The sequence below is a fragment of the Marmota flaviventris genome, chromosome 13, assembly GCF_047511675.1.
Source record: "Marmota flaviventris isolate mMarFla1 chromosome 13, mMarFla1.hap1, whole genome shotgun sequence".
Lineage (NCBI taxonomy): Eukaryota > Metazoa > Chordata > Mammalia > Rodentia > Sciuridae > Marmota > Marmota flaviventris.
In genome coordinates this window covers 68,765,815-68,792,446 of record NC_092510.1, presented here as the reverse complement: position 1 = coordinate 68,792,446, position 26,632 = coordinate 68,765,815, and the positions used below count along the sequence as shown (strand labels likewise).

At 41.2% G+C, this 26,632-nt stretch overlaps 2 protein-coding genes and 1 non-coding gene across 4 annotated transcripts in view; 1 reads left to right on the top strand and 2 right to left on the bottom strand.

Annotated features, from left to right (window-relative positions):
- Positions 1–3,928, top strand: part of Gne (glucosamine (UDP-N-acetyl)-2-epimerase/N-acetylmannosamine kinase) — a 41,273-nt gene extending 37,345 nt beyond the window's left edge. Inside the window, exon 12 of the mRNA XM_071600746.1 lies at positions 3,393–3,928. Within this exon, the coding sequence (XP_071456847.1) occupies positions 3,393–3,403 (11 nt within the window). The 3' untranslated portion in view covers positions 3,404–3,928. The remainder of the gene's footprint in view (positions 1–3,392) is intronic.
- Clta (clathrin light chain A) lies at positions 64–26,025 on the bottom strand. 2 transcript variants are annotated; one of them, XM_027931109.3, is made up of 5 exons: positions 25,671–26,025; positions 18,532–18,569; positions 16,203–16,320; positions 12,073–12,184; positions 64–1,787 (listed from the first exon to the last, which is right to left on the bottom strand). In XM_027931109.3, the coding sequence occupies exons 1-5, from the start codon at positions 25,885–25,887 to the stop codon at positions 1,736–1,738; spliced, it is 537 nt and encodes a 178-aa protein (XP_027786910.1). In that variant the 5' UTR covers positions 25,888–26,025; the 3' UTR covers positions 64–1,735. The 2 variants fall into 2 exon arrangements, with proteins under 2 accessions (XP_027786910.1, XP_027786909.1); XM_027931108.3 differs by lacking the exon at positions 64–1,787 and adding an exon at positions 4,933–5,382 and having other exon boundaries at positions 25,671–26,020.
- LOC114089321 (U6 spliceosomal RNA) lies at positions 12,436–12,542 on the bottom strand. Its single transcript, XR_003582148.2, has one exon. It is a non-coding gene; the product is annotated as a U6 spliceosomal RNA (small nuclear RNA).
- Positions 26,026–26,632: the final 607 nt, after the last annotated feature.

Genomic DNA, 26,632 nt, shown 5'->3' with positions numbered 1-26,632 from the left:
CTGAGGGAAGAGGCTTGCAGGTTTGAAGCCAGCCTTGGCAAGAGATTCTTGCCTGTCTCAAAGTTGTTTTTTTTTTTTTAAAGTGGTAGAGCACTTTCCTAACATGTGCCAGGCTCTGGGTACAATAATTCCCACTACTGAAAAAAACAAACAAACCCATAGACATTGGACATATCAGTCACCTCCAAATGTTTTTGCTGAAAGATGTTGTTATACTAGCAGCACTTATAGGAGCTTGATTTAGACCAGGGATCTGGGCTGAGGGTGTAGCTCAGTGGTAGTACTCAGTAGTGCTCTTGCCTACAAATGTGCAAGGCCCTGAGTTTGATTCCCAGCACTGCAAAAACAAACAAAAGACCAGAAGTCTGGCTTTAGTGACCTTGTCTTCATCTTCTTAGAGACCACTAAGAAGCCACTAGGACTTAAGAGCCTCTGAAAGGAGATTATCCCCAAAAGGATCTTTGCTCCTGACATCAAATAATTCTTTCTATAGCTTTTCACACTGCTTTGCATATGACCCCCAAGTGTCTATGAAGGCAGTGTTTATAGGTGCAATTCCTACAGCCCAGAGCCATGAACCCAGATTTTGACTAAGAACCTGTGGAAAATTACAAAAGTACAAAATGTAAATGAATGGAAAAATAAAAAGGGTCAACCTGTAAGAAATACTTCCAGCCACCACACTTATTTATTAAGTGCCTATTGTGTATCAAGTTCTGAACTAGGTGCTTCATATGTATTATTCTAAATCCTTACAACCTGTGAAGTAGTTATTTGAATTCTCATTCTGTAGAACCCAAAACTTAAGTGTTTTTAAGTGATATTATCTAAAGCCATGGAGTTAGTGAATCTTTTTTTTTTTTGGTGGTGCTGGAGATTGAACCCAGGGCCTTGTGTGTGCATGGCAAGCACTCTACCAGCTGAGCTATGCCCCCCAGTTAGTGAATCTTAGATAAGCTTGATAAGGTTTGATCCCAGGTCCTGGTGTCTTTTTTTTTGCTAAGTTGCACAACTTCTCATTTCAAAATGCTGATATATTACTCTAGGTTATCAGAAGCTTTTTTTTTGTTTTGTTTTTAGTTGTAGATGGACATAATACCTTTATTTTATTTTTATGTGATCCTGAGGATTGAACCCAGTGTCTCCCACATGCTAGGCAAGCGCTCTACCACTGAGCTACAACCCCAGTGGTTATCAAAAGCTTTAATAAGAATATCTGATTTGCAAATGACTGTTTATTTTATTTTTTTCCTTTACCAGTGAGCTATATCCCCAGCCTTTTTATTTTTGAGACCAGATCTTAACTAGGTTGCTGAGATTGGCCTCAAACTTGTGATCCTCTTGCCTTAGCCTCCCGAGTTGGTGGGATTAGAGGCATGCACCACTGAGCCTGGCTCGATTCATTCTTGACCCTCTCAGTTGTGAATTTAATAAAATATTCCTCTCTGCTCTGATAATCTCGCCAGTACAGTATTTGGTCTAGTGACAGGATTTTATGAGTACTTGTAGATAATCAAAAAAACATGCATATATTTTTCAGATTGTTTTTTATTTTACAAAAGCCTGAAAGTTTCTACAATGTATTGCTTCAGTAACAAAATACAAACAAAACCTAAGGAATCAATATCACATTTGAACAACTTCCTTCCTGGTGGGTTGATGTGAAAAAGATAGCTTGGCTGATTCCTAGAACTCTATACCAGCCCTTAAACAATCTCTAGGGCCTGGTTACTGTTCAGACATTCCAGGGTGGCTCAGGCGCATCAATGTCTGGGTGAGATGGTGTGCTGCAAAGGGGACATCAGTGTTTCTTGGTTAAAACCACGATCAGTGGACACCAAACAACTGCACTGCTACCAAGTTTCATGCCAAATATTTGAAAGGATGGTACTGAATCAAAAACTAAATCTTTTAAGTCTTTATTAAATTCATGGAAAGACTAATATATTCTGACATAAATTATTACATGTTTAAATAATCACATCTTAATTTATTTTAATGTATATATTTTTATGTTACTGTTCTGAGTCAAATTCTAAGGAAAAAATACATTTCTTTGTTGATATCTTAACACGGTTGTGTTGTTTTGTTCTTAACTCACTAGCTAAAAGCATTTCCCTTCCTAGAAGAGACTTATACTGTTGCTTTTTTTTAAAGCTTATATAATTTAAAGCAACTAATATTGTTTTCTGAACAACAACAAAAAGCCTATTAATAGAAAGCATTATTATATAACATTTAAAAGTTGATATAAAAAAGCAAAGTTGCACACGGGCACAGTGGTGCATGCCTGTAATCACAGTGAGTTGGGAGACTGAGGTAGGAGGATCACAAGTTTGAGGTCAGCCTAGGCAATTTAGTGAGACCCTGTCTCATAATAAAAAGAACTGGGAGTAAACTCAATGTTAAAGCGCACGGGGTTCAATCCTCAGTACTAGGAAAAAATTAAAAAGCAAAGTTGCCCCAATAAAGAGGTTGGCAAGTAAACGTTGAGCACCCACTTGAATCTCCCCATGCCAGCTACACAGGCATTAGAAACAACTCACGATCACCGTGCAACAACATTTAAAAGATCTGAAACCAACAGTAACTGTTTTCTCTCATGGTTCTGTGGGTTGGGAATTTGGAAAAGGCTTTGCTAGGTAGGTCTGGCTGAGTGGCCTGCACCTGTAGTTAAGACAGGGGCTGCAGCTAGAATAGTGGGCTGGGCTGCTGGATATCTAGAAACTGGCCAGGCATTTCTCTTTGCAAACAGTTATGGGGTCTCTCAAGTGGTCTTTGTAGGCATACTTTGGGCTTCACAGTGGTAAAGATTTTTTTATAGTGGCTGAGGGCTCCCAGTTAGTGTGTTCCAAATCAGCCATAAGCTGCATTACCTTTTACGATAGCCTGGGAAGTCATAAAGCATCACTTTTGTCATTATCCAATTACCTCTTGATCTGTACAATGGCACAGATTTTGTTTACTTTTTATATTATTGTATTTTGGGTACTGGGGATTGAATGCAGGAGTGCTTTACCACTGAGCTACATCCCCAGCCCTTTTTGAGACAGGGTCTCACTAAGTTGCTGAGGCTAGCCTCAAACTTGAGATCCTCCTACCTTAACCTCCTGAGTCACTGGAATGACAGGTGTGCACCACCATGCCCAGTTTTTTACATCTTAAAGTTGCCATATTCCCTGTGTGGTAGGTAGGACTGGGCCATATAATGGCTCAAAAACAATATAAAAAAAACTAAGCTGTACTAGGTAGAGGGCCAAAGCAGTTCAGGGGAGGGAATATGTGAAAGCACTGTGGAAGAGAGGCCTTTGAACTGCTGCTTAAATTGAACTCTTGACATCGTGAATGGCATTACAAAGATCTAGTAGTAACAAATGGTTTGTCAGCAACAGGGATTGCTTGAGTGCAATCAGAGGTGGCTCAAGAAGAGGAATGAAGAAAAGGGCCAGAAATGGGCACCAGATCAAGGAAAGCCTACCTGAGGAGGAGCAAGAAAGGCAAGTAATGAATGTTCCTCTCCCATCCACACGTAATTATGCACTGGGGAGTTGATGGAGTTTCTTGGAAATGGCAAGACCTAACCCCCTTCTTGGGTATGGTGTTACAGGAGTTTGCCTCTATCTCCAATTTAGAAATAACAGATGGGGCTGGGGTTGTGGCTCAGGAGTAGAGTGCTCACCTAGCACATCCAAGACCCTGGGTTCGATCCTCAGCACCACATAAAAATAAATAAAATAAAGGTATTGTGTCCATCTACAACTAAAAAAAAAAAGAAAAAACAGATGACTATATGGAAAAGTTATTTTTTTAAAAAAAAGGTAGGGGTGTCTTATGAAAATAGAAGGGAGGGAGGTACTAAGGAATGAAATTGACCAAATTATATTGTTCTACTGTGTGAATATATAACAATGAATCCCACTAAATATAATTATAATGTACCAATTAAATATCTTGAAAAAAGTTACTAAAAGATGGCTTTACTAATTGCTTAGAATATCAACTAAAAGGCACCATATTATAGCAGGTTCTGCAGGTAGATGATGAATGTGTTCAGCACAGTCTCCTAGAAGCACCTGTTGTAAAGATCAGCAAGGTTCTAGAGAGCTTTCTGAGATAATGGAAATGTTCCATGACCTACACTGTCTAATTTGGATGCCACCTACCCACACTTGGCTAATGAGCATATGAAATGTGACTAGGGCTAAAAATATATTTTTAACTAAATAGCTACATGTGCCCCGTGAGTACAGTACTGGACAGCCCAGGTCTAGATGAAGAATTTTACACAAGAACTATGAATCAAGTGCCTTAGGATAGCACAGGCCCCACCATATGCTACGGAATTAAGGAATGGTGCTAGCCACACATTCGTGCTATCCTGGCTCAGGTTTACTGGCTGATCCAAAGTGTATGAATATTCAGGACCCTAAACTAAGGGATGGTGACAAGAACCCATCTAGAAAAAAATGTCTGTTGGTGAGATGATTCAGAGCTATGTGTTAGGTAAGCAATAAAGGGTTAATTTTTAATTATAGAATTCCCTTTTCAAATGAAAATTTTAGCCAGCAGTGGCACATGCTTATAATCTTAGTGACTCAGGAGGGAGGTTGAAGCAGGAGGATTACAAGTTCAAGGCCAACCTGCACAACTCAGCAAAGACCCTATCTCAAACTAAGTACAAAAAGGGCTACGAATGTAGTTCAATGGTACAGTGCCCTGGGTGCAATTCCCAGCACTACAAGAAAAAAGAAAATTTCCAAGAATTCCACAGCAGGAGAAACTTGGAGCTATTTTATTAAGGCAAAGTTAAGTGCCCAATGGCAATTCCTACTCAGTCCTTAAAATGATAAAAGGGAATTCCTAATTCCTCATCCGTGCAAGCCTAACTCCAAACTGTAGCACATCTTGAGGTCAATAAAGAAGCTTCATGTATATTGTTTGAAACAGAAATTTATTCTCAGAATAATGCACAAAAGCACAGGTTGAGGCTACTGTTGGGAGTTTCCCTCCCTTCCTCTTCCTCCTCCCCCCTCCTCTCTGAATGCCAGGGAGAACACAGTTGAAGGAAACATGCAATCACAAACAATGATCAACTCTAAAGACAAAAGGTTTGGTCCAAAAGAACTCAACATAATTAATCCAATTACTGTGAACAGCTTCACTGAGTAGGATTAAGATATTGCAGATGTAGTGTTTCCACAGGTGGCTCTTCAGTGCACCAGGGGGGCCTGCTTGAGGGAGATGAGGACTGAGCGCATGCGGGAAACATCTTTGGCCTGCTTGCTGGACTTGGGATTAAAGTCACACAGCCGGGCCACCCGCTCCCACTCAGTGCCTGGGGACGACTCATCAATGTCATTTACAAAGGCTTCTTCTGCTGCCCTGGAAGCAACAACAAAATATGTTGGTTTAAGGCAGAAACCCCTTTGAGCAACCTGGCAGCTGTCCTGCTACAGAAAAGTGACTGTCTCTTCATCCCTAACTCAGTGGCATTCTGGTTTACCCAAGAGTAACTACCCCTGGCCCAGGTGAGACTCAGGGGCAGACAATGTTCAGCACTCCTAGGCACGGGGTGCCCAGGCTCCTGTGTAAAATGGTGGAATACAGGTGTTTGGTTCAGGGCTCACTGTCTCTCTGTCTGGCTGTCTCTCATCATAAGGAGCATTATAAAAGCAAGTCCTTGGCCAGCTAAGCACTGCTTTTATTAACCAGAACAAAGCAGCAGGCTTATCAAGAACTTGAAGAGTAGCTTATGCTGGGCTGTACCGAGTTTCAAGGAAATTTTGAGACTTCTAAAAAGCCCACAGGTCATTGCACAATAACCTCTAGATTTATTCCTACGGCTGGAGAGAAACAGGGCAGATCAAAAGGAATTCAAGACAAAGCTCCCATGCTAGCAGGCACTAGAAACTAAAGCCATTCTGGAAGGGGGTTTGTTAGGACATTCTTCAGCCAAAGTTTGCCATTTTCTCTCCAGCCAGGTGCCTGGGGCCACTCAGGACACACACTGGCAGGAGAGCCAAGGTTAGCTGCTTTTTGGCAGGATGCTGTTCCAACATTCTTTTATATCAAGGTCAGCCCATCCCCAACTGGGAACTAACTGGTGGGGGCTATAGCTCAAAGAACAGTGGTAAGAGGCAGGAAGACACAATATATTCATCTACTCCAACAAGCATCACGGGCAAAGCAAAAGCAATGGAGATGACCGGTCTGTGGGGACAGAGGGGTGGCACTATCACAGGGATGGCTGTGGCAAACACCGCTGAAGCCCAGAGCCACTACAACACTGCGACTTCATGGCACACACAGTTAGGGGCAGTGAGAAAGGTTTACTTAACTGTTCTAGGCTGTAGCAAGGATGGTTTATGTTTGTGCTTAAAGGTGAAGAGAAGAAAAGAAACAAGGAGAGAAACTTTAGGTCAGATATAGAAAATGAGAATGAGCTCAATGCAGATGGTCAGTAAGCTAGACATGCCCTTGCCACTCTTACTATGCTTGGGAACGTGCAGCTGGCTTTGATGGGCCACCCTGCTGCCCAGCAAAACCAGACTCGACCTTTCCAGTCTCCATTTCTACTCCAGAGAGAATGTGCAAAAGTCAAATCAAACACCACCTGTAAATCCAGCATTTCACAAGTCTCATTGCAAATGCACCATCGGGGGCCCAGGAAACCTAGTTCTGTCTTCTAATGAAGTGACTATCTCAAGGTCATGAACCAGGTTCTATAGACCTCAGCCTGCCACCCATCTTCTACAGGCTCTTCTCTATTCCACCCTTGTCCCCTATATAAAAAAGTGGTCCTAATTTTTAAGGAGGAAACAGAACTGTTTCCAGGTCTTCTGCAGTACTGCTTTGATGACCTGAATCCTTAAAAATCTTCCAGGAATGATGCAGTATGGGGGAGAAAAGCTGAAGTGGCCCATATCAGACAGCTTCAGTTATCTTGACCTCAAAGTTGGTCACTAAATAGAATTTCTGACATGTGAGACTACAGAGAAACAATGACAGACACCCATCAGAGACAATCCCCTCTGCACTGAATTCCTCTGTCTGAGGAATAGGCAGCGGGCCTATTATGTGAAGGACTCAGTATAGAAATGCAGATACCCCACTGCTACTCACTGGGGCTCCTAATCTGGGATTTTCACCTGCTCCCAGGTGGGAGACTTCTCCTTCCCACCTGGGGACAGACAGGCAATAGGAGCTTGAAAGTGGCAGTGGTGGTAACAACAGCAAGAGGTCAGAGTCCACCCCAAGTCCCAAACCTGTCCCTGACAAGATCATGAAGGACCTGTATTTTTCAAAGGGAATTAACTCGCTTCCCTCCAAAACCCCAAATATGAAAAATGGCCATCAGAGGGTGCAGGGAGTCACAATTCTGCAAGATTAGCAATGGATCATACCCCAGTTTATCAACACTCAGGCAGTCCCCACAGTGCCAATTTGAAATATTTTAAAAAGCAAAGCAACTTGTGACATAAAAGGAACATTAACTCTAAACAAAAGGTAGAAAGAATCAAAACAAGAAAAGGAATTAGTTTTGCAACATACACATAACCAATCACGTCAGCGAAGGGTTGTTTGTAGAAAGCTTCATCTGCCACCCTAGACAGCAAGAAGTCCAAAAGGCAGGCAAGCAGGCAGGAAAAAAGAGAGAACATTGAGAAGCAGAAACATCTAAAATCCACAATAGAGGTGCAACTGGGCTCTAGGGAGCTGCTCCTAAGGCTTCATCCTAATCCCCAGGAGGTTTCCAGCATGGGGCTCCTCCCAGAGTGAGCACAGCAGCTTCAGTTCTGGGGCTGCCCCAGCAACATTTATTAAGCATCATTTGGGATAAGTCCTTTCACATATTATTATGTTGATTCAATTCTCAATAACCTATGTGCCACTGAGTGCTCTCACCCCACTTTAAGATGAGTTAACTGAGGCTGAGAGAAGTGATTTGCTCACCTGCAGCACAGTGGCAGGGTTCAGAACTCACAGCCAAGGCAGCCTGGGTTCTTTTCACTGTACAGTAAAGCTGCTTCCCAGCTTGTGTATGCTCAGAAAGCTATGCCACCTTTCTGCCAGTCTCAGTAAAATGTCACTGGTCATGAACAAGACCATGCACCAGATCTACTCAGTCACAAAGACTTAATCCCAAATCCAGGAATATCCAACCATTTTTTGCCACACTGGCTGGGTGGAATACATTTTCAATTTCATGGGAACACACATCATCATTTCAAAAGTCCTGTCTCAGAGAAAAAGCAGCTGGAGGCAAGTGGTCTGCTGGAAGGAACACTAGTCTCGGGTCCTGGGATCTGTCCCTTGCTAAGGCTGTCCCGGAGCAAGGCTCTTTGCTCCAGAAGCTGGTGCATTTCTATGCCAGACCTAACTGGTTTTGATGAAGTACGATCCAGAATCCAGAACCTCATCCCTCCTTAACTCATGCTGACGGGCAAGTCGATCAACAGGGCAGGGGTCTGAGATAAGAAAGAAGGGGGCATACTGGGTAGAGGTAGGTTAACTTCTGGATCTAGCCACCTCACCCACTGTGGCAGGCTGGGAATTTTCTTTAAGGAGTCTTGGCCCATCCTTTGCCAGGTCAATTTAGAGTGGGCAAATGAAAGGGGCATTTTTAAAGGATAATCATGCCTAGTCATTAACCTAAGTACACTTATTTATTTGAAGGCAAAATCTAGTAATTTTAATTTCAGTTTATTTTTAAACTCACACATACCCTTCTGTCTTTCCCATTTTGGTTTATACATAAGAGGTATTTTGTGGAAATTCAGAGAAAGCAAAAAGAGCAGACTGATTGTAAAAATGACTCAGCAGGGAAGCAGAGAGCTGTTAGTGGGCTGAGTGAATGGGAGGACAGGGCAACACAGGGCAGCTGTAAACTCGCATCCTTTTATTTTACACAAAGGGCTCAACGAAAATTAATTCCAACTGCCACTTGCTCCTAATGGAAGAGAATAAAGGTTTTATGATTCCTGTCAAGGGATCACTGCAACAACAAAAGGCTTGATGTCAGTAGCCCCAAGACTAAAGAGCCAGTCAGTGACAAGCACAGCCCCTGAAGAACAAACAGGAAACTATATACCAAGTGCAGACAGCCACACCTGTTTGCTCTTCACTCAGTAAGAGGGATCTGAAAGTGGCAACTGCAAGCCTCAGCAAGGTGGGGCTTAGGGAAGCCAGGGGAAGGGAAGGAGGAGGATTCCTGACTACTGGACAAGCTCCCAGAAGCCTAAATACAATACAGAACTTCATTCTATAAATAGCCCCAAAATGGGCATGGAAAATGTGTCACTGAGAATGCACTATGGAGAATCATGGATCCTCCAAACCTTTTTAAGCCTCAGAAGAGCTGAAAAGTCTCGGCACAAAAGCCACCTGTGGCAGGGGGAAAAGTTTCTCTTCTGGTTTGGAAAAGAACATGTTTTTGAGTTTTTCTCCATAAGAGAACTACAGAAGACAGTCAATGCTTTGACTTGACTCCTCCAGAAAGGGAATTCCTTTCTGGCAGGCTGTCACTGAATTATTCACGTGCTTGTATAGTGATATTTAGGCCCTGACTTGGGATAAAAAGGGAGATGCAGTCTAGGGACTAAAAGGCAACAGATTCTGTGTGCAGGGCAAGGACCCCACCTGCCTACTGCCTGCCCAGCCCCCCATCCCCTAGCACAGGGCCTTGGCCTGGATATGCTCCCAATGCCTTGGCAACTGAGTAGGTAAGGGCAACTTAAGAGAAGGGGAACTAAGGACACACAATTAACTAGATGTCTTTCTATTTCCATACCCCACTTTCAAATTCTGCTTTTCTGCCTTATTTCTGGGGTCCCCTTACATTCAGGTGCTGCAGGAGTCACCCATGGAGAATGATACTTGCTTGAAATAAACACCCCATTTTCTTTTCTAAAAATATTCAATATTTACATACAGACAGACAACAGGGAAGATGAGTCATTTTGTATACACTAATAACACCTATTCCTTTAGACTCTAAAATGTGGAGGCAAACATGGATGGGGAAACTCAGCAATATTAGACTCTCCTCCAGGGGCAGTTATATGACATCGGAAGAAGTCTCCCATGTTCTTAAACAGCTGCCACCTCTACCCTCTGACAAACACTGGAATGATGTGTGAAAATCATCCCTTCTGTCCTAGGACCCTGGTGACAGTGGCTAGCACTTCTCTAGTTTTACATAAGCAGGTTCAGGCCTGTGCTGCAGTTTCTGAGGTAAATACCTGCTTTCTAAACAGTTCCATGTGCTCAGTGTGGAGTGGGTCAGTCCTTTCTCCTCTCTGGAACTTGAGAGGTAAATCTGAGAACAGCCAACATAACATTCTACAATTCCAAGAAAGACACTACAGCCCTATCTCCAAGCCTGGAGAGATCCACCATATATATATATATATATGAATGACTACAAGAGCACCTAATTCTATACATAGAGAGGAAGCCCTTTCTTTTCAGAGTTCAGCAAAATTGCCTTGAAGAAATTTCTGCAATAAGAAGCCACTTTCTAACATGTTCATCAAGTTTGAAAATCTGTGTGTCAAGTTGCTGAAGGTTCACAGACCCTGCACAGGGAAGGGCAGCATATTCTGGCAAGTATTTCAGAGCAGACCTGAGTTCTGAGGCAGCTTGCTGGGGAACATAACTGCATCCACTCATCTTTCTTTACAGATCTGGACTTGCACCTGGAGCGGGAGGTGGCAATCATCTTGAGTAAGCACAGGGTAAAGGAGACCAGAGATGTCAGAACTTCATGCTGACCACAAACACAACAGCAGCCCTGGGTAGGCTGGATTGCAGCCATCACCTCTAGCAACTAGACACACAGACCATTGTTGCCACAAAATTTCAAATGGAACCCGACAAGCACTCTGAGTATGTATCCCCCTAAGGAAGGTGACCAGGAAAGAGCTATGGCATCTACTGGAGAGCTGATAGAACCAAGGATGACCAAAGGGATTCAAAGAATGAAGGAAGGGCTGGCTCTATGAAAGAAAGTGGCCCTCCATTCTGACACAGTTGCACCACAACAGCATTTGCTGCTGGCAAAACAGTTAGTCATGCCCCCCCTCACCCACTTCCCGGCAGATTTTACTGAATACAGCTGCCAGAGATAAAGGCTTTTAACCCAATCTGCTTTAGGAACCTAATGCTCTACCCTTAAAATTAAAAATATCCCAGGCTCAGTCTGGCGTGCTTCTACACTGAAGTAGGAGGAGTGACAAATACTCAGTGAAAGGTAGACTCTGAATTCAGCAGAAGAAAGCAAGCCAATGTGCCTACCCTGAGGGAAGCCAGGCTGCAGATTCCTCTGTGAGCTACTTCCAAGAAGGAAGAACTTCCAAGAAGTAAAGCATATTACTTCTGCTGCTGCTTCATAGTGACCTGAGGAGTCACCCATGGATAATGACACTTGCTTGAAATAAACACCCCATTTCCTCCCCATAACTAATTCAACTTCAGGAAGTGAGTAAAAGGGATTCTGAAAAAAGTATTTTTAAGAAGAATTCAAGATTTTCTTAAAGCACAGATAAATACCCACTGAATCCTAAATCTGATGTCACTGTGTTGAAACTTCCTCAGCTCCCTAATTACAAAAGCACATTCACATGCTGATGGACCCCTTCACTATGCATCTTTCAGAAGTCAGGGTTGTGTTTAGGCAATGCACCATGTCCAAGTCTATAATTATGTCCTAAGTACAGATGAGATCCTAGTACATTCATGAAACTGACCTTTTGTTTCAGTGTTCCATTTTTTTTCCACATCATGAACTTAACCCATGAAATTACTTTCTCTATCCTGAAATACAATATAGCTAATGCAAACCAAACTCTTAAAAGATCTGAACTCACTAGAGTCAGAATGGCTAAAGAACAGGCAGAATTATGCTGACAGGATCCAGGAGACTTGCAACCTGTTTCAAGCACTTTCTTGAAAACTTCTTCAAAGCTATTTCACACTGAAAGAGGCAGCAGCCAAGAGCTTGGACTGGATATTAGAAAATGGATATGATTCAGTCTTGGAAAATAAGCCATAGTAGAACCATCATGGACTCACCTGTTGTTTGCTTTTGTTTTCTGTAGCTGCTCATCCTGTCTCGCATACCACTCTTCTAGCTCCTTTATTGCTTTTTCTTTCCACTCTGCTTCTTGCTTCCGAGAATTGGCATCTTTGAAGGGAAGGAAAAGACAATATAAATGAGGTAAAGCACAAATTTAAGTTCATCAGTCTACTGTGGTCTTACTGAATTTATGGTGGGTGTGGGCACATGTGTATAAGTGTGGGGAGAATAGTAGGAAGGGGAGGATAAAATTATATCTTCCCTTTTTGTACAACCAACTCTTTATTCAACACAATATAATCTCCTGCAATTTTCCTGGGGTGGCTGACCATGACCAAATCCACCTCTAAACTGGAAAAATAGATGAAAAATGCTTCATGAATTTATGTGTCTTCCTTGCAAAGGGGCCATATTATTCTTTTCTGTATCATTTCAATTTTAGTTTATGTGCTGCCAAAGTGAGCACACAACTCTTGAGCTCATAATCCTATTCCTTATCTTTCACTACATTTTATCCTAGTCCACTGACAAGTTGATGGGTCATTAGTTGGACCTGTTCACAAACAAAATGAATTAAATTGAGGGAGAATGGGGAGAGGAAGCATATGCAGACTGAGCTCAGACTGCAGATTAAGCTCATGGAAGAGATGAGACAGAGCTAGCAAAGAAACCCCAAGAGAAAAAACTGCAAGAGTTTGGGTGTGGGATCACCATCAAGAGTTAAGCCAAAAAGTTCTAGAGATGAAGCGAGAAAACACACCTTTTGGGTTAGATTGGATTCTCAAATATAAAGAACTAAACATGGTTTTCCCTAAGCCAATTAGCTGAAGAGACTTAGGATAGTGGTGTTATGGAATAGACAGATGAGGATGGTGGGAACATAAGGTTAAGACAGTAATTCTATAAAATGGGCCCACTGTGCTAACCCCCAAATGCCTTCTTTTCCAAGAATTTACCTGCAGCCCTGCCTGGCCTAAATAAACAAGATATGTCACATTCCTCAGCAAACTATCAGCTAACTGTAGGAGAAATGCAGGCCCAAGATAATGTCAGTAGGAGGAACCTAGGAGATTTTTTGTGACCAGATCCATCCTGAAACTCTAGGAGGTAAGGATAATTCCTCCTAACCATAAAATCTGTAAGAATGTATGGTTAAAGAATCCAATTAGAACCAGTCAACAAGGGCCAAGGTGACCTAGAGATGCCATGACAGTGGGGACTTGAAGTCTGATGTCACCTTGCTGTCAGGCAAAAGCCAAGAGGTAGGCCTGGCTGGGACCCTCTGGAAACTTCTCTGGGTCACCAATAAAACTGGCGTGCAAGAGAGGCACATTGTCCCTCTCCCCTGTGAGAGGACCCACACTCTCCCTTTAGTGTGTCCCCTTTCCCTTTCCCATTCCGGTCGATAAACTCAGTCCTATTACTCTGAATGACATGTCTGAAATCTTTCTAACTTGATCATAAGAACTGGGGTTTTAAGAGAGGGTCTTCACGTTACCTCTGTTTCTTGGAAGGCCCCAGCTCTTTAACAGTGGAGATAAAGAAATACATGTCACAGGTACTGATGCAGGTGACATGCCTCACACATGCTAGGCAAAAGCTCTACCACTGCACTAAATTGTCCTCTGGCTTTTTTATAAAAGGAAGTGCCACTGGCAGTAAGAATTCCTCAGTGCTTAGCTTGATGGGATAAAGATCTGAGCCTGAATGCAATCTCTTTTGAGTCTGGAAAGGAGGAAAGTATAAAGAGTCCCTTTAGAGAGCAAGGCACAGTGAGAGGGGCCTTCTTCTCTGTCCACCCTCATTACTGTTCACAGAAAGAAATTATTTGAGAATGCAGCCAGCACTACGCTGAAAACCACTGATACTGGCCCTCTATTTTTAGCATCTTGTGCTTTCTCACAGTTCTTGCAAGGAAAAAGGTGAAACTGAAGAAATATCTTATTTGTGAACAAATTCAGCTCAATAAGAAGGCAAGGCCAAATGTCTAATGTTCCTCAAGATGGCATCTTGAGTTAAGAAAACTCTTCAAGAAAAGTGCAGTGGCACATACCTGTAATCCCACTACTTTAGAGGTAGAGGTAGGAGGATCACAATTTCAAGGCCAGTCTTGGCAATGCAGCGAGACCCTGCCTCAAAATTTAAAAAGTGAGTGGGGGGGGAGGTTGGTGGGGGTGTGTGGAGTTATAGCTCATTGGTAGAACACCCCTGAGTTAAATCCCCAGTACAAAAAAAAGAAAGAAGAAAGAAAACTCTTTGGGAGAATTCCCAAGGCACCCAATTTGATTATTGAAAAAGAAATTGAAAAGTTCTACAACCATAGTATACTTTCTATGGAGAAGACAATCATTGCTAAACTTTAGAAAAATATAAAAGACAAAAGCTGGGTTCTGTAACTTCAGCAGTACTTGCTTCCAAGTCTAACCAAAAGACATAAAAAACAAGAAGCAAGGATCAAGATTGCTAGAACCTGAAGACCTGTTTTGTATTCCTAAAGCTGCATTATGCAATACAGTAGCTACCAGTCATACATAGCTACATATGTTTAAAGTTCTAAAATTCAGTTATCTCCGGCACACTAACTGCATTTTTAGTACTTAATGGTCATATGTGGTCAGTGGCTATCATACTGGACAGATACCAAATATTTCCACCGAAGAATTATTATTAGTGCTGCTATATATAAGCTTAAACTTAAATGTGTCTTTGTTCTGAAAGCCATATAAATTAGACCAGAGATAGAAGATTTGGCAATAACTGGCTATATTATCTGGATCAAGTCTGTTCCTATTTCCAGATGTTGGTTCTCCAGCTGAAAAATAAGGAATTATGTTTTTACAGGGTCATTTTTTTTTTCCATTTGTTTTCTTCTTTTATGGGGGTAGGGGACAGGGGATTGGGGATTTAACCAAGGGCACTTTACCACTGAGCCACACTGCCAGCCCTTTTGATTTTTTAAATTTTGAGACAGTATCTCACTAAATCACTTAGGACTTCACTAAAGTTGCTGAGGCTGGCTTCAAACTTGCAGTCCTCTTGTATCAGCCTCCCTAGTTCTGGGGTTACAGGCATGTGCCACTGTGCCTGGAAGATCATTGGTTCTTAAGGAATAATATTGTTGACATTGTGGTTACATAGGAGAATGCCTGTTTCTAGGAAACATTCAAGGGAGTTGTAAACATTCCTTGTTTATCCAGCTATTCTGTGTTTTAAACCACGGATTATATCCTCACCAATGCACCAGATATAGGCAAGAGATCTTTCCTGATCTTGAACCAATCTGATTGGTTACCTGATTCTCCATATACACATCACTTTACCAGAGGATAGATTGGTTAGCACTGATCTTGGGCTTGGCCTGCCCAGCCTTATGGTTATGTACACCCACTTTGCTTAGAAAGCAACACAGGCATGGATGTGGCCCTTGAAGCAATAAAGACTCAAGCTGAAATTCTTCTTTATTACTTCTTAACTATGTGTTTTAAATACTTATTTTACCAATAATATCTACTTCTTCATCCATAAACCTGTACGAACTTATCTTACAGAGATATTAAGAAAAACAAATTGTGCATGTTTTCACATTCTCTTTGTAAGCATTACCTAAACTAAGCCTTCAAATGACAGACTGTAAATGTCTTTCATGTGGATACAATACCATCATGAAGTTTACCAAGCACTTTCATAAATACCACCTCAGACTATCCTTGGAGATCAGCTACACACATCTTTCACGGATGATGACACAGACTCTGAAGTTTAACCAGGTGCCCACAGAAGGTTAAGGTAAGATTGGGTCCTGAACCCAGCCTTTCATAGCAAGTCCAGGGCTCTCTCTTTCCACAACTTCACTGTGCCCTTCCTGGGAGAGGAAGCTTTCTGGGCTATCATACTCCTCACACAACAGAGCTAAGCATCTCAATGTCAGTGGCCTTGTGATCTTCAGATTGAGAAAGATTTCCCCAAAGATCAAGCAAGTGAATTTGGTTCAATCCCCAATTACACCAAAAACAAACCAAAAAAAAAACAAAAACAAAAACCTCACCAGACAAGGATACTATGGCTAATTCAAGATAAAATGCATAAAAATAGAGTCCAGATTAACAAAGACAGATGGATTCCTTACCAAGGGCTTCCAAGCGTTCCATTTGCTCTTCTCTCCACTTACGGATACTTTCAGGTTCTGACTGCAATCGATCCACTTGTGAAATAGCTGCATAACTGTCTGTGGGACCATTAGTCTCCTTAACACAAAATACAATTAATGTTCTATCAGTATCAAAAACTCCTTTCTGAATTGTGCTTCAAAAAATTAGAACTTCTGGTTACACACAACACTGGAGGCTGCTGTAAAAATGTTTTAAGAATTACCCTAAAATTAACAACTTCACATACTGATAGGTTTCAACATTAATGCACTGAATTCTTGATGCTCTTCGATTAATTGTACACAAATAGAGCACAATTTTTCACTTCTCTGATTGTACACACCATTTATGCAATCTACATGTACCCAGGGTAATGATGTCCGTCTCATTCCACTGTCTTTCCTATATCCATAGCCCCTCCCCTCCCACCTCCCCTTCCTTTGCCCAATCCAAAATTCCTGCAATCATCCCACGCACCCCCTATAGATTAGCATCCACTTCTTAGAGAAAACATTTGGCCTTTAGTTTTTTGGGGGATGGCTTACTTCACCTAGCATGATATTATCCAACTCAATCCATTTACCTGCAAATGCCACAATTTTATTCTCTTTTCCATTCTCATATTCCATTGTCTATATATACCACAGTTTCTTTATCCATTCACCTACTGAAGGACATCTAGGTTGGTTCCACATTTTAGCTATTGTGAACTGTGCTTCTATAAACATTAATGTGACTGCATCACTGTAGTATGCCATTTTTAAGTCCCTTGGGTTTAGACAAAGGAATGGGATAGCTGGGTCAAAAGGTGGTTCCATTCCAAATTTTTTAAGGAATCTCCATACTACTTTCCAGATTAGTTGTACCAATTTGCAGTCCCACCAGCAATGTATGAGTGTGCCTTTTCCCCTACATCCTTGCCAAATCTTATTTCTTGTATTCTTGATAACGGCCATTCTGACCAGAGTAAGAAGAAATCTTAATGAGTAGTTTTGATTTGCATTTCTCTAATTACTAGAGATGTTAAACATTTTTTTCATATATTTGTTGACAGATTGTGGCATCATAAAACCAGACCTTAAACTATACTATAGAGCCATAGTAACAAAAACAGTTTGTGGTATTGGTGCCAAAACAGGCATAGACCAGTGGTACAGAATAGAAGACACAGAGACAAACCCACATACATACAGTTATCTCACACTAGCAAAGGCGCCCAAAATACACATTGAAAAAAAGATAGCCTCTTCACAAATGGTGCTGGAAAAGCTAGAAATCCATAGGTAGCAAAGTAAAACTAAACCCTTATCTCTCACCTTGCACAAAACTCAAAGTGGATCAAGGACCTAAGAATTAGACCAGAGACCCTGTGCCTAACTGAAGAAAAAGTAGGCCCAATCATGCACTGAATTCTTAAGAATCTTGTGAAGGAAGCAGAATTGTTGCTATCTGACCGGTTAATTAGTGAGATCTGAGTGGATGATAGAAAAGTTGGCGGTGGGTGGGTAATGGACCTATTAGAAAACCATATTAGCAGTTTGTTTCCTCTTTCAACACCATATTATATGATATCTTCAAAAAAAAAGGTACATAGCAAAGCAAGACCTAGAGCCTACAAATTCTAAATGCCATTATAATATTCAGGAAAAAGGTCACTTAATATCATTCAATTTACAAAATAGTAAATTCTAAGAAAGAGAATCCAAAAGAAGGTGAGTTACTCCTCCTCCTCCTCCCAAAAGAAGGGAGAGAAGGATGAAAAGGCAGGCAAATGAGAGTCACTGGGTAGGGAGGTGAGGTAGCTCTTATTTATTAATTTTCCTCACCAGTACTAGAGACTAAACCCAGAGTGCTCTAACACTAAAGCTATATCCCCATCCCTTTTTAAGCCAGGGTCTTGCTAAATTGCAGAGGATGACCTTGAAACCTGCAAACTTCCTGCATCTACCTTCTAAGTAGCTGAGATTTCAGGTGTGCACCACCATGCCCAGCAGCAGTGGCTCTGCTTCGTTGTAGGTAAGATTTGGGAGCTAACAGAAAAATGGATAAAGACTTAAATAGCCATTCTCATCATCATAAAGGATTATTTCCTGAAAATCAAGGTGATAATACTAGGGCCAGGTTAATAACATCTTAAAAGAATGTTCTTCCTATCAATGCCACCACTTTTTAAGTCCTTTCACTTTGGCAGATAATATACCAACTACTAATATATCCAGGAAAGTCAAAAGACTAGGATCTCTTTCTATTCAATTCACAAGAAAGGAAGACTCTCAATCATCATTCAACATAATCAGAGTACTCTACCTGGTAGTATTCGCCATTCATCACTCCATCAACAGCATCTGTAAGACATGAAATGTTAATCTATCAACCAGGATTGGTCAAATATTGGGTCAAAGGACAATATAGTGGAACACAGTATTGGATACTGCAGGACTCTGAGCTACTAAATGCTACCCCTCTGGTAGGTACTAGACTGTAACGATTTTTTATTTCATGAAACTAAGATGTACTTACACACAAATGACAAAGACTTCATCAAAATATAGACAAATCTGTCCCCAAGCTACCAGGTCAAAACCTTTTAAGATTCTGTTTCCTGGCTGAGAAAGGTGACAAATGGAAGCCTGGAAGAAGAGCTGCATAGAGGAACAGTGTTACTCTATGAAAGTTTTAAACAATGCAAAAGAAAAATCTGGCCTGAAATCAACAGTGAGCAGAGATGTGGAGCTTCACTTTCAAACTAAGGTGCTGCTTTGGGCATCAGGAATCTCCACTATATGGATGGAGTGGGTCTGGTACCAAAGGGTCTACAGTTGAAATATGTTAACTTTTTTTTTTAATATTTATTTTTTAGTTTTAGGTGGACACAACATCTTTATTTTATTTTTTTAATGTGGTGCTGAGGATCAAACCCAGTGCCTCACACATGCCAGACGAGCACACTACCACTTGAGCCACATCCCCAGCCCTAAACTTGTTAATTTCTCTAGACCATTTGGAATTAGTCCAAAACAATTATGATTTGAGCATACCAAATTAAACCAGTATTTCAAGGATATAAATCATTTAAAAACTCAAAAAATATGATATACAATCCAGCCTTTTTGTGCGGCACCATTAACTATTCTGAGTTAAATGAGAAAGTACATTTTTGGGGGGTTGTGGGAGGGAGGGAGGGAGGGAGAGAGAGAGAGAAGGAAGGAAGGAAGGAAAGATATTGTGTCCATCTACAACTAAAAATAAAAAATATGAAGTTTCTTTTTAATAAGTAAGGCCTATCTATACCTTTTGCCCATTTAGCAGAAAAGGGTTCTAGAGTCTAAACATATTTGAATTAAAAACAGTACTAAGTAAAAAATATTCAAAATATTCAAAAAAATCAGAGTTTTGGGCAGGGTAGGTAAAGAATAAGAGGCAAGCAGAGAGAGGATCTGGCAATACTAGGCCTGCATTCCTGAACTGGTAATAATTCCCTGGAACTGAGGATAACCTTTCAGGATAGCAAACTCTATAATCAATCTACCACTCCCCACTAAAACCAATGACTTGATTTTAAAACCTTCTCTGTGTTTCACTAATTCTGTTACCCAATCACCATGAATTTCTAAGCCCTGCCAACACAACAGCCCTCAGAGAGGAGGTCTGGAAGGGCTGCACAGTCCCTCTGAAGGAGTTACCCTGCCTTTTCCTGAAAACCTCAGTATGGCCATAAAACCTTAGCTTCCAACGACCTCCTCTATTATCTATTAGCTAATTTGCTACCAACTGTGTAGGATTTCTATTACTTTATCCCAATTTTTCAAACTTCAGTGACTATCTTATTACATGAGGTAGAAGAAAATGAGAAGAGATGAACCTGAAAGATACAAGAAACTGGGATATAAACAGGAATGCCAAGTAGTTATGGTGGACCACATTCTGAGGCTCTTGAAGGGTAATACATGAAAAACACCACAGCTTACCTAGAGGCCTGGGGCAAGGGGGCTCTCAACCTTGTTTTTCCCTCTAACAGGCAAAGATTTCATCAAACCACTCCTTTAACTTTCTTGATTTCTAATTAAACCCAACTTGAACTACCTATTTTCAAATCACACAATCCTAACATTTCATTCACTTTTTAGTCCTCTTATTTCTCCTAATTCCCAGCCCCTAGCTTTGGGAGCACTGAAAACTTACAGATCATTTCTCTATCATGCTCTTCTTGATATTAAAATAGTTATTATTTTTTAGAAAAAGGAAAATAAAAACAGAAGAAAATGCCATATAATCCCAACACCAATCTCTGTACTTTTAATTTTTCCTCACACACGATGAATGTTTTTTAATAATCCATTCATCTATATCATTAAAAAAAAATTGGACGGGGCGGGGCGGGGGGAGGGAGATGGGGGCAGTGCTGGGGATCAAACCCAGGGCTTTCTGCAAGTGTTCTACCATCAAGCTATGTCCCCAGCCCTTTTAATTCTGTGGTTTGGGGATTGAACCAGAGGTGTTTAACCACTAAGCCACATCCCCAGTCCTTTTTTTTTTTAAGAGAGAGAGAGAATTTTAATATTTATTTTTTAGTTTTCGGTGGACACAACATCTTTATTTGTATGTGGTGCTGAGGATCGAACCCAGCATCACACGCATGCTAGGCGAGCGCGCTACCGCTTGAGTCACATCTCCAGCCCATCCCCAGTCCTTTTTAAAATTAATTTATTTTTATTTTAAAACAGTCTTGCTAAGTTGCCCAGACTAGTCTTCAACTTTCGATCCTCTTGCCTCAGCCATCTGAGTAGTTGGGATTACAGATGTGTGCCACCATGCCTGGTGATATTGTTTTCAACTTTCTTACTAAGAAAACACCTACTATTTATTGCTTACAGTGTGCCAGATACAGTGTTAAACACTTCCCTTCACATATATTAACTTTTAATTCTTGCAATATACCTCTATGTATCAACACTTCATAAATAACCTTGGAACATGTAGGGTTCCTTAAGAGAAGAAAAGGTATTCTTGAAAGAGCAGATAATTAATGAAACTATTTTCTTTTTAACTTATTTTTTATGTTTAAAATAATATAAACATTAAATGCACATTAGATAATCAGCCTTTAAAAGTTTGATAGGACTGGGATGTAGCTGAGTGTAGAGGGCTTGTTAACAGGTGTGAGGCCCTGGGTAGAGTCCCCAGCAGCAGCAGCTGCAACAAAAGGCAGTGTTAAACCTGAGCAAGCATCATGGCAGGAAAGATCATCTGTTAATTTGATAATAAGAATACAAACCATAGGATCTAAGCCCAGAGCAACAAACCTCAGCTACCTTTGATCTGTTTCAACTACTGGTTTATGTTTGTGTGTGTGTGTGTATATATATATATATATTTGTGTGTGTGTGCGTGCGCGCGCACACACACACACACATCTTGATTATTTCAATATACTTTCCATATTTTCCTTAATTAATTTTCCTAATTGTTTAACTCTTTTGCTTAAGCACAGGCACTTCTGTACTTTATGAAAGCACCGAAAAAAAAAAAAACAATGGTCTTCTATTACTTTATGCTGTTTGTGTGCCACCTACCCATATAATTTTAAAACATTCTATCAAGTTTTAGAAAACAAAGTTTATCAAAAAGTGAATTAAAGTATTTTGATAGCACATCAATGGTATCAATTATCAAATGATAAAGAATTGCTGGGTTACAGAATATATATATTTTATTATTTTTATGATACATATTTTAAAGACTTGTAAAACATTGAATCATTTACCCCTATTAGCCTATTAGTTTATATTACTAATAGCAGCAGCTCATGAGTACCCCATTTCTCAGACCTTCATTAATACTATAGACTACTGTGTTTTTAAATTTTTGTTAATCTGAAAGCAAGGAAAAAAAAAAAAAACCTTCATGGAGGCTTTGCTGTGCCAATCTTATTAACATATCTGACATTTGAGTTTCTTCTTTACCAAAAAGAGTTTTGCCTAACTTTTTTTTTGCTATATTTTGTATTCTCTATTAGTAGTACTTTCATATTGCAAATATTTTCCATTTTGTCTTTTAATTTGGCTTATGGCCTTTGGTGTCTAGAAATACTACTTAATGTTTAACACTTTGTATGTAGTCATAATTAACTTTTTCTTTGATTTCTACATCTGCTTTTATGCTAAAGGTCTTTCCTACTGTGAAACAGATATTCACTTTTCTTCTGGTACTTTAAAAAATTTCTATCTTTAATCCATTTGGGATTAAAAGAGTGAGATAGTTTGAATGCTAGAGAACACATTGGTTACTCTGGCTAGGTCTACATTATAGTTAATATATCACAGCTAACATACCTATTATCCAGTTAATGTATTCCAGCCCAGGGCCACTTTCAAAAGAAGAGACTTTGATCACTACTCCATATACAAAACTAGAAACAACCCTCCCCCATTCCTCCTAAATCACATGCTGCCTGTCCTTTAGGTCTGAAGACTTATCCAGACACACAACGTGCTTTGAGCTCTTCATCAGTTAAGTACTACAGTACTGACATTCTCCTATGAATCAGCAACTAAACCAAGTCAAAGGAGAGTCCATCGTTAAAGAAACATACAAAAAGAACATCTAGGGACCTTAACTTATGAGAACAGCTAAGAGACACAACTCAATGATCCTAATAAATAAATTTAAAAAACAAAAAACTCAATGATCCAGAGGAAATTTTCTAGGGCTAAGGAACTCCAGAAAGAAAGAAGGGCCAGAGTAAATTTCCAAAGCGGAAAAGACTTCCAAACCCACCTTCAACCTCTCACGTTCCCCATACATTTCAAGTCAAGCCAACTCAGGTTTGAGCCGCTGATTAGCTTGCTACCTTAGGAACACTACTTAACTTCCACAGTGATCAGTTCTCATCTGAAATGTGATGGCACTACTCCTCAGCTTACAGAGTTACTGCATAGATCTCAAAGTATATAGAGTTCTTGGCATACATAAATGTACAATGTTCTTAAATATCATGCATAAAGTTTCCTTAAATTTCTCTCTACCAGTGCTACCAATAAAATTACTGTCCCTCCAGAAAGCTTCCCTTCAATTCATCTACCCCTTTTCTTTCTCCTCCAATAAAGGATTTGTCAGAAATAATAAATAGTGCCTTGCTGCTATATTTCTCTGTAGCTACTTAAAATCACTGTTCTCCTCCCCAATCAGCCCTCATGATTGGGGGTTTTCAATTAATTTCACTTGTGCTGTTTCCTTTTTGACCACTCATTCTTCTCAATATCCCCCAAGCTACTTCATCTAGGTTGGTTACCTCCTACCTTCAAACTTATGTCTCTTCTCTGGATCACCTGAGGATCACCAAGACTCAACCCTGTTTTGGCTTGTGCCCATCCTCCATCTTTGGAATTTCCCCCAAGGATGGATGCTTACCATATACCAGGTAAGCACTCACAGATACTCTTAAGTATTCATCAAAACACTAAGTGAAATATATTATGCACCTTTTACAGAGAAGTAAACTGAAACTGGCAATCATTGGTAGTTATATAAATTGCCTAAAGACCACAAAGCTAAACTTACAACCAAGTAACATAGGATAGGATAGAACAGTAATCACTAGTGTACATCCAAAAAGTTCTCTAATCCCTAAAGGAAGTGCTGACCCTGCACTATTAACAACCTCAACACACTGTCAGGGATCTGGCATTAAGTCATTAAATGCTTAGTTTACTAAGAACATCTTTCCCAGGAACTAAGTCAGCAATCATCCTTTTCCTTCCCTTTGCTGAAGGCTTGATACACAAAGGGCCCATATATCTACTCTTCTCTTCCTTTTATCTTCCCAAATAGCCTACCCCCAATAGCTGCATGATAGATACAAGACTCACTCTGCCCACTTCTTTTGTGAAGTATGTGGACAGCCAGATACCCTGCTACATAATGCAGATAAAACAGTGAACAAGAATAACGTTGTTAAATTGTGCTGTGAATGGATAATTATGAATGTAATGTACTCCACTATTATCATGTAAGGAAAAAAAAAAAAAAAGAATAACGTTGTCCTCGAATCATAGTATTCTTCTAACTATGGGTCCTACTTCTCCCAATTTTGTCCTACCCAGGAACAGCCGCAATGCCTTTCTTTTATGCCATCACACCTTGGCTAAAAAAAACTTCAACAGAATGTGGTAGTTTAAAGGTGCGGAGACTTGGGGCTCAGCTACTAGCTTGTTATTTTTTTAATCAAGTCATCTCTCTCTCTAGGATTCAATTTCCTGTTAAGTGAAAGAGGTAAACTAAGGATCTAAAAAGTACAACTTTTAAATTCTCAGGCAAATATTAAGATCCAATGATCATAGCCATAATCTCTTAAAGTCATTTTTGTCTACAGGTCACAACCCAGTTCTGTCCTACTTGCTTGTTGTAAATTGCATATTTAGGCATACTACATGTTCTCACATAAGTTCTTACTGGGGGGTGGATTTGTTTATAAGGTAGTGTAGTACAAAAATTTAGATGCTAAAATGCATCATAAAAAAAAAAAAAATTCAGAGGTTGCAAACTACCCCCTTACCTCCAAAAAAGGTTCTGTCTGCTTAGTAATTTGAGATTTCTGAGTCTCAAAGATACACAGAGCACAATTCCCCGACACCATTAAGCATCACACTGCTAAGGCATTTAAAAACGTCAAATTGCATCCTGTCCCTCTTTTTTCGCTGGGAAAGGGTCACACTCCCCTCTCTATTCACCTCTTTCCCCCTCCCTGATTGGTCCAGGCCAATCTTGGTTTCTCCTTAAGGCAATACTGAAAACCAAAGCTGTTTCCAAAGGGAGAAGAGCTCCAAAAGTCATAGCTGAGTGATACTCTCAACAATGGTAAACTCCTCTCTCTCTCGGCTGGGGTTTCCTTCTCCAGGGTTAGACCATCTTTTTTCAGTTCCTTACTCCTTCGTTCCTTCCTGTAACCCAACACTCAGTACTGCCATCTCAAGTGCTTAACTGCTGACTTGCATTACCATTTTTGTTTCTGTCTTGAAAGACAGCGGTACCACTGTTATTAATTTTTTCTGCTCTACTTTCTTAACTGGTTCTTTCTGGGCTCAGACTTGCCTTTAAGTCTGGCCCAACTGCGCCAATGCGGCTGCTTCAGAGATCAGCTTAATGCACAGCAAGTGCTTAATGAAAAGTTGAACCGAACGGGCTTCTTCGAGCTCCCGAACATGACCGTCACCCTATTTTCTTTGCTTTTTCGCTCTTCCGCGATCAGCAGCACTCAGACACACTCAGAACCAGTCAGGCTTCCCGAGCCCAGGTTTCCACATGACTGGGCTGGGGTCTCGTTTCCTCTTTGCACTCCTCCCTAACCTCCTAGTTCGGCCAGGAGCACGAGTCACACGGAAGCTCTAGGACCCACTCTGGGCCGAGTTTCCCAGGTCCTCCCGCCGCAAACGCGTCCGCACTCTCACCCGGACCCCCCGGCGGCTCGCCGTGCGGCTGAGGCCCGGGGGCACCGCCGTCCAGGATGGCGAAGGCCTCGTCGTTCTCTATGCCCGCAATCTCGCTCTCCTGCTGCGCCAAGAAGGCCGCGGCCGGGTCTTCCTCGCCAGAGCCGGCCACCCCGTTCCCCAGCGCGGGGCCGCCGGGGGCGCCGGCAGGGGCGCCAAACGGATCTAGCTCAGCCATGGCGGGCAATTCAACGGCACAGACACCAACGTTGAGAGACTAGCCAACCGACACACCGACACCGCGCCCGACAGCGGCCGCTGTGGTGGCGACTGCGATCGGAGGGCAAGCGGGAGGAGGGAGAAGGTGGAAGCGGAAGCCCTGCCCCTATATCCGGCTGGTCCAGGCCGTGTTGGAGAGCCGGAAAGGGAACAACCAATCAGAGGCCAGGAGCTGCCCAATTAGCAGATGGAGGGGCGGGTTCCCAGAGACAACTCGTGACCGCTAGGAGACCACCGCGAGCAGCTGGGACCGGGAGGCGGAAGTACCCTCTGACGGAAAGCTGCTTTAGTCGTTGGCCTTCAAGAGCTGGACGGATTTGGGACTGCCACCTGTGAGGGGACTCTGGTGCCGCATGGGGAGGTGAGATGAAAGTAGGGCGCCCAAGATTGAACGCCTGCAGAAGAGGCAAGCCACTTAGGCTTTCTCAGCTTCAGTTTTCTCATATGTAAAACCGGCACAAGAGTCCTACACTGCCTCCCTTTCAAGATTTATTGGAACATAAACCTGATTGAATCCTTGTTATTGAATCCATGTTATACATGTTACTGTTTTTTTTTTTTTTAAGTTGTAAAAATATTTCTTAACTCATTTACCTAGTCTGGATTATTTGCTGTTTTGGAGACAACTGACTTAAATGTAACTGATCAAATCCACTCCGATTTTTCCCCCCTAAAATTACTTTTCCTTAAAGGCAAATGTTCCT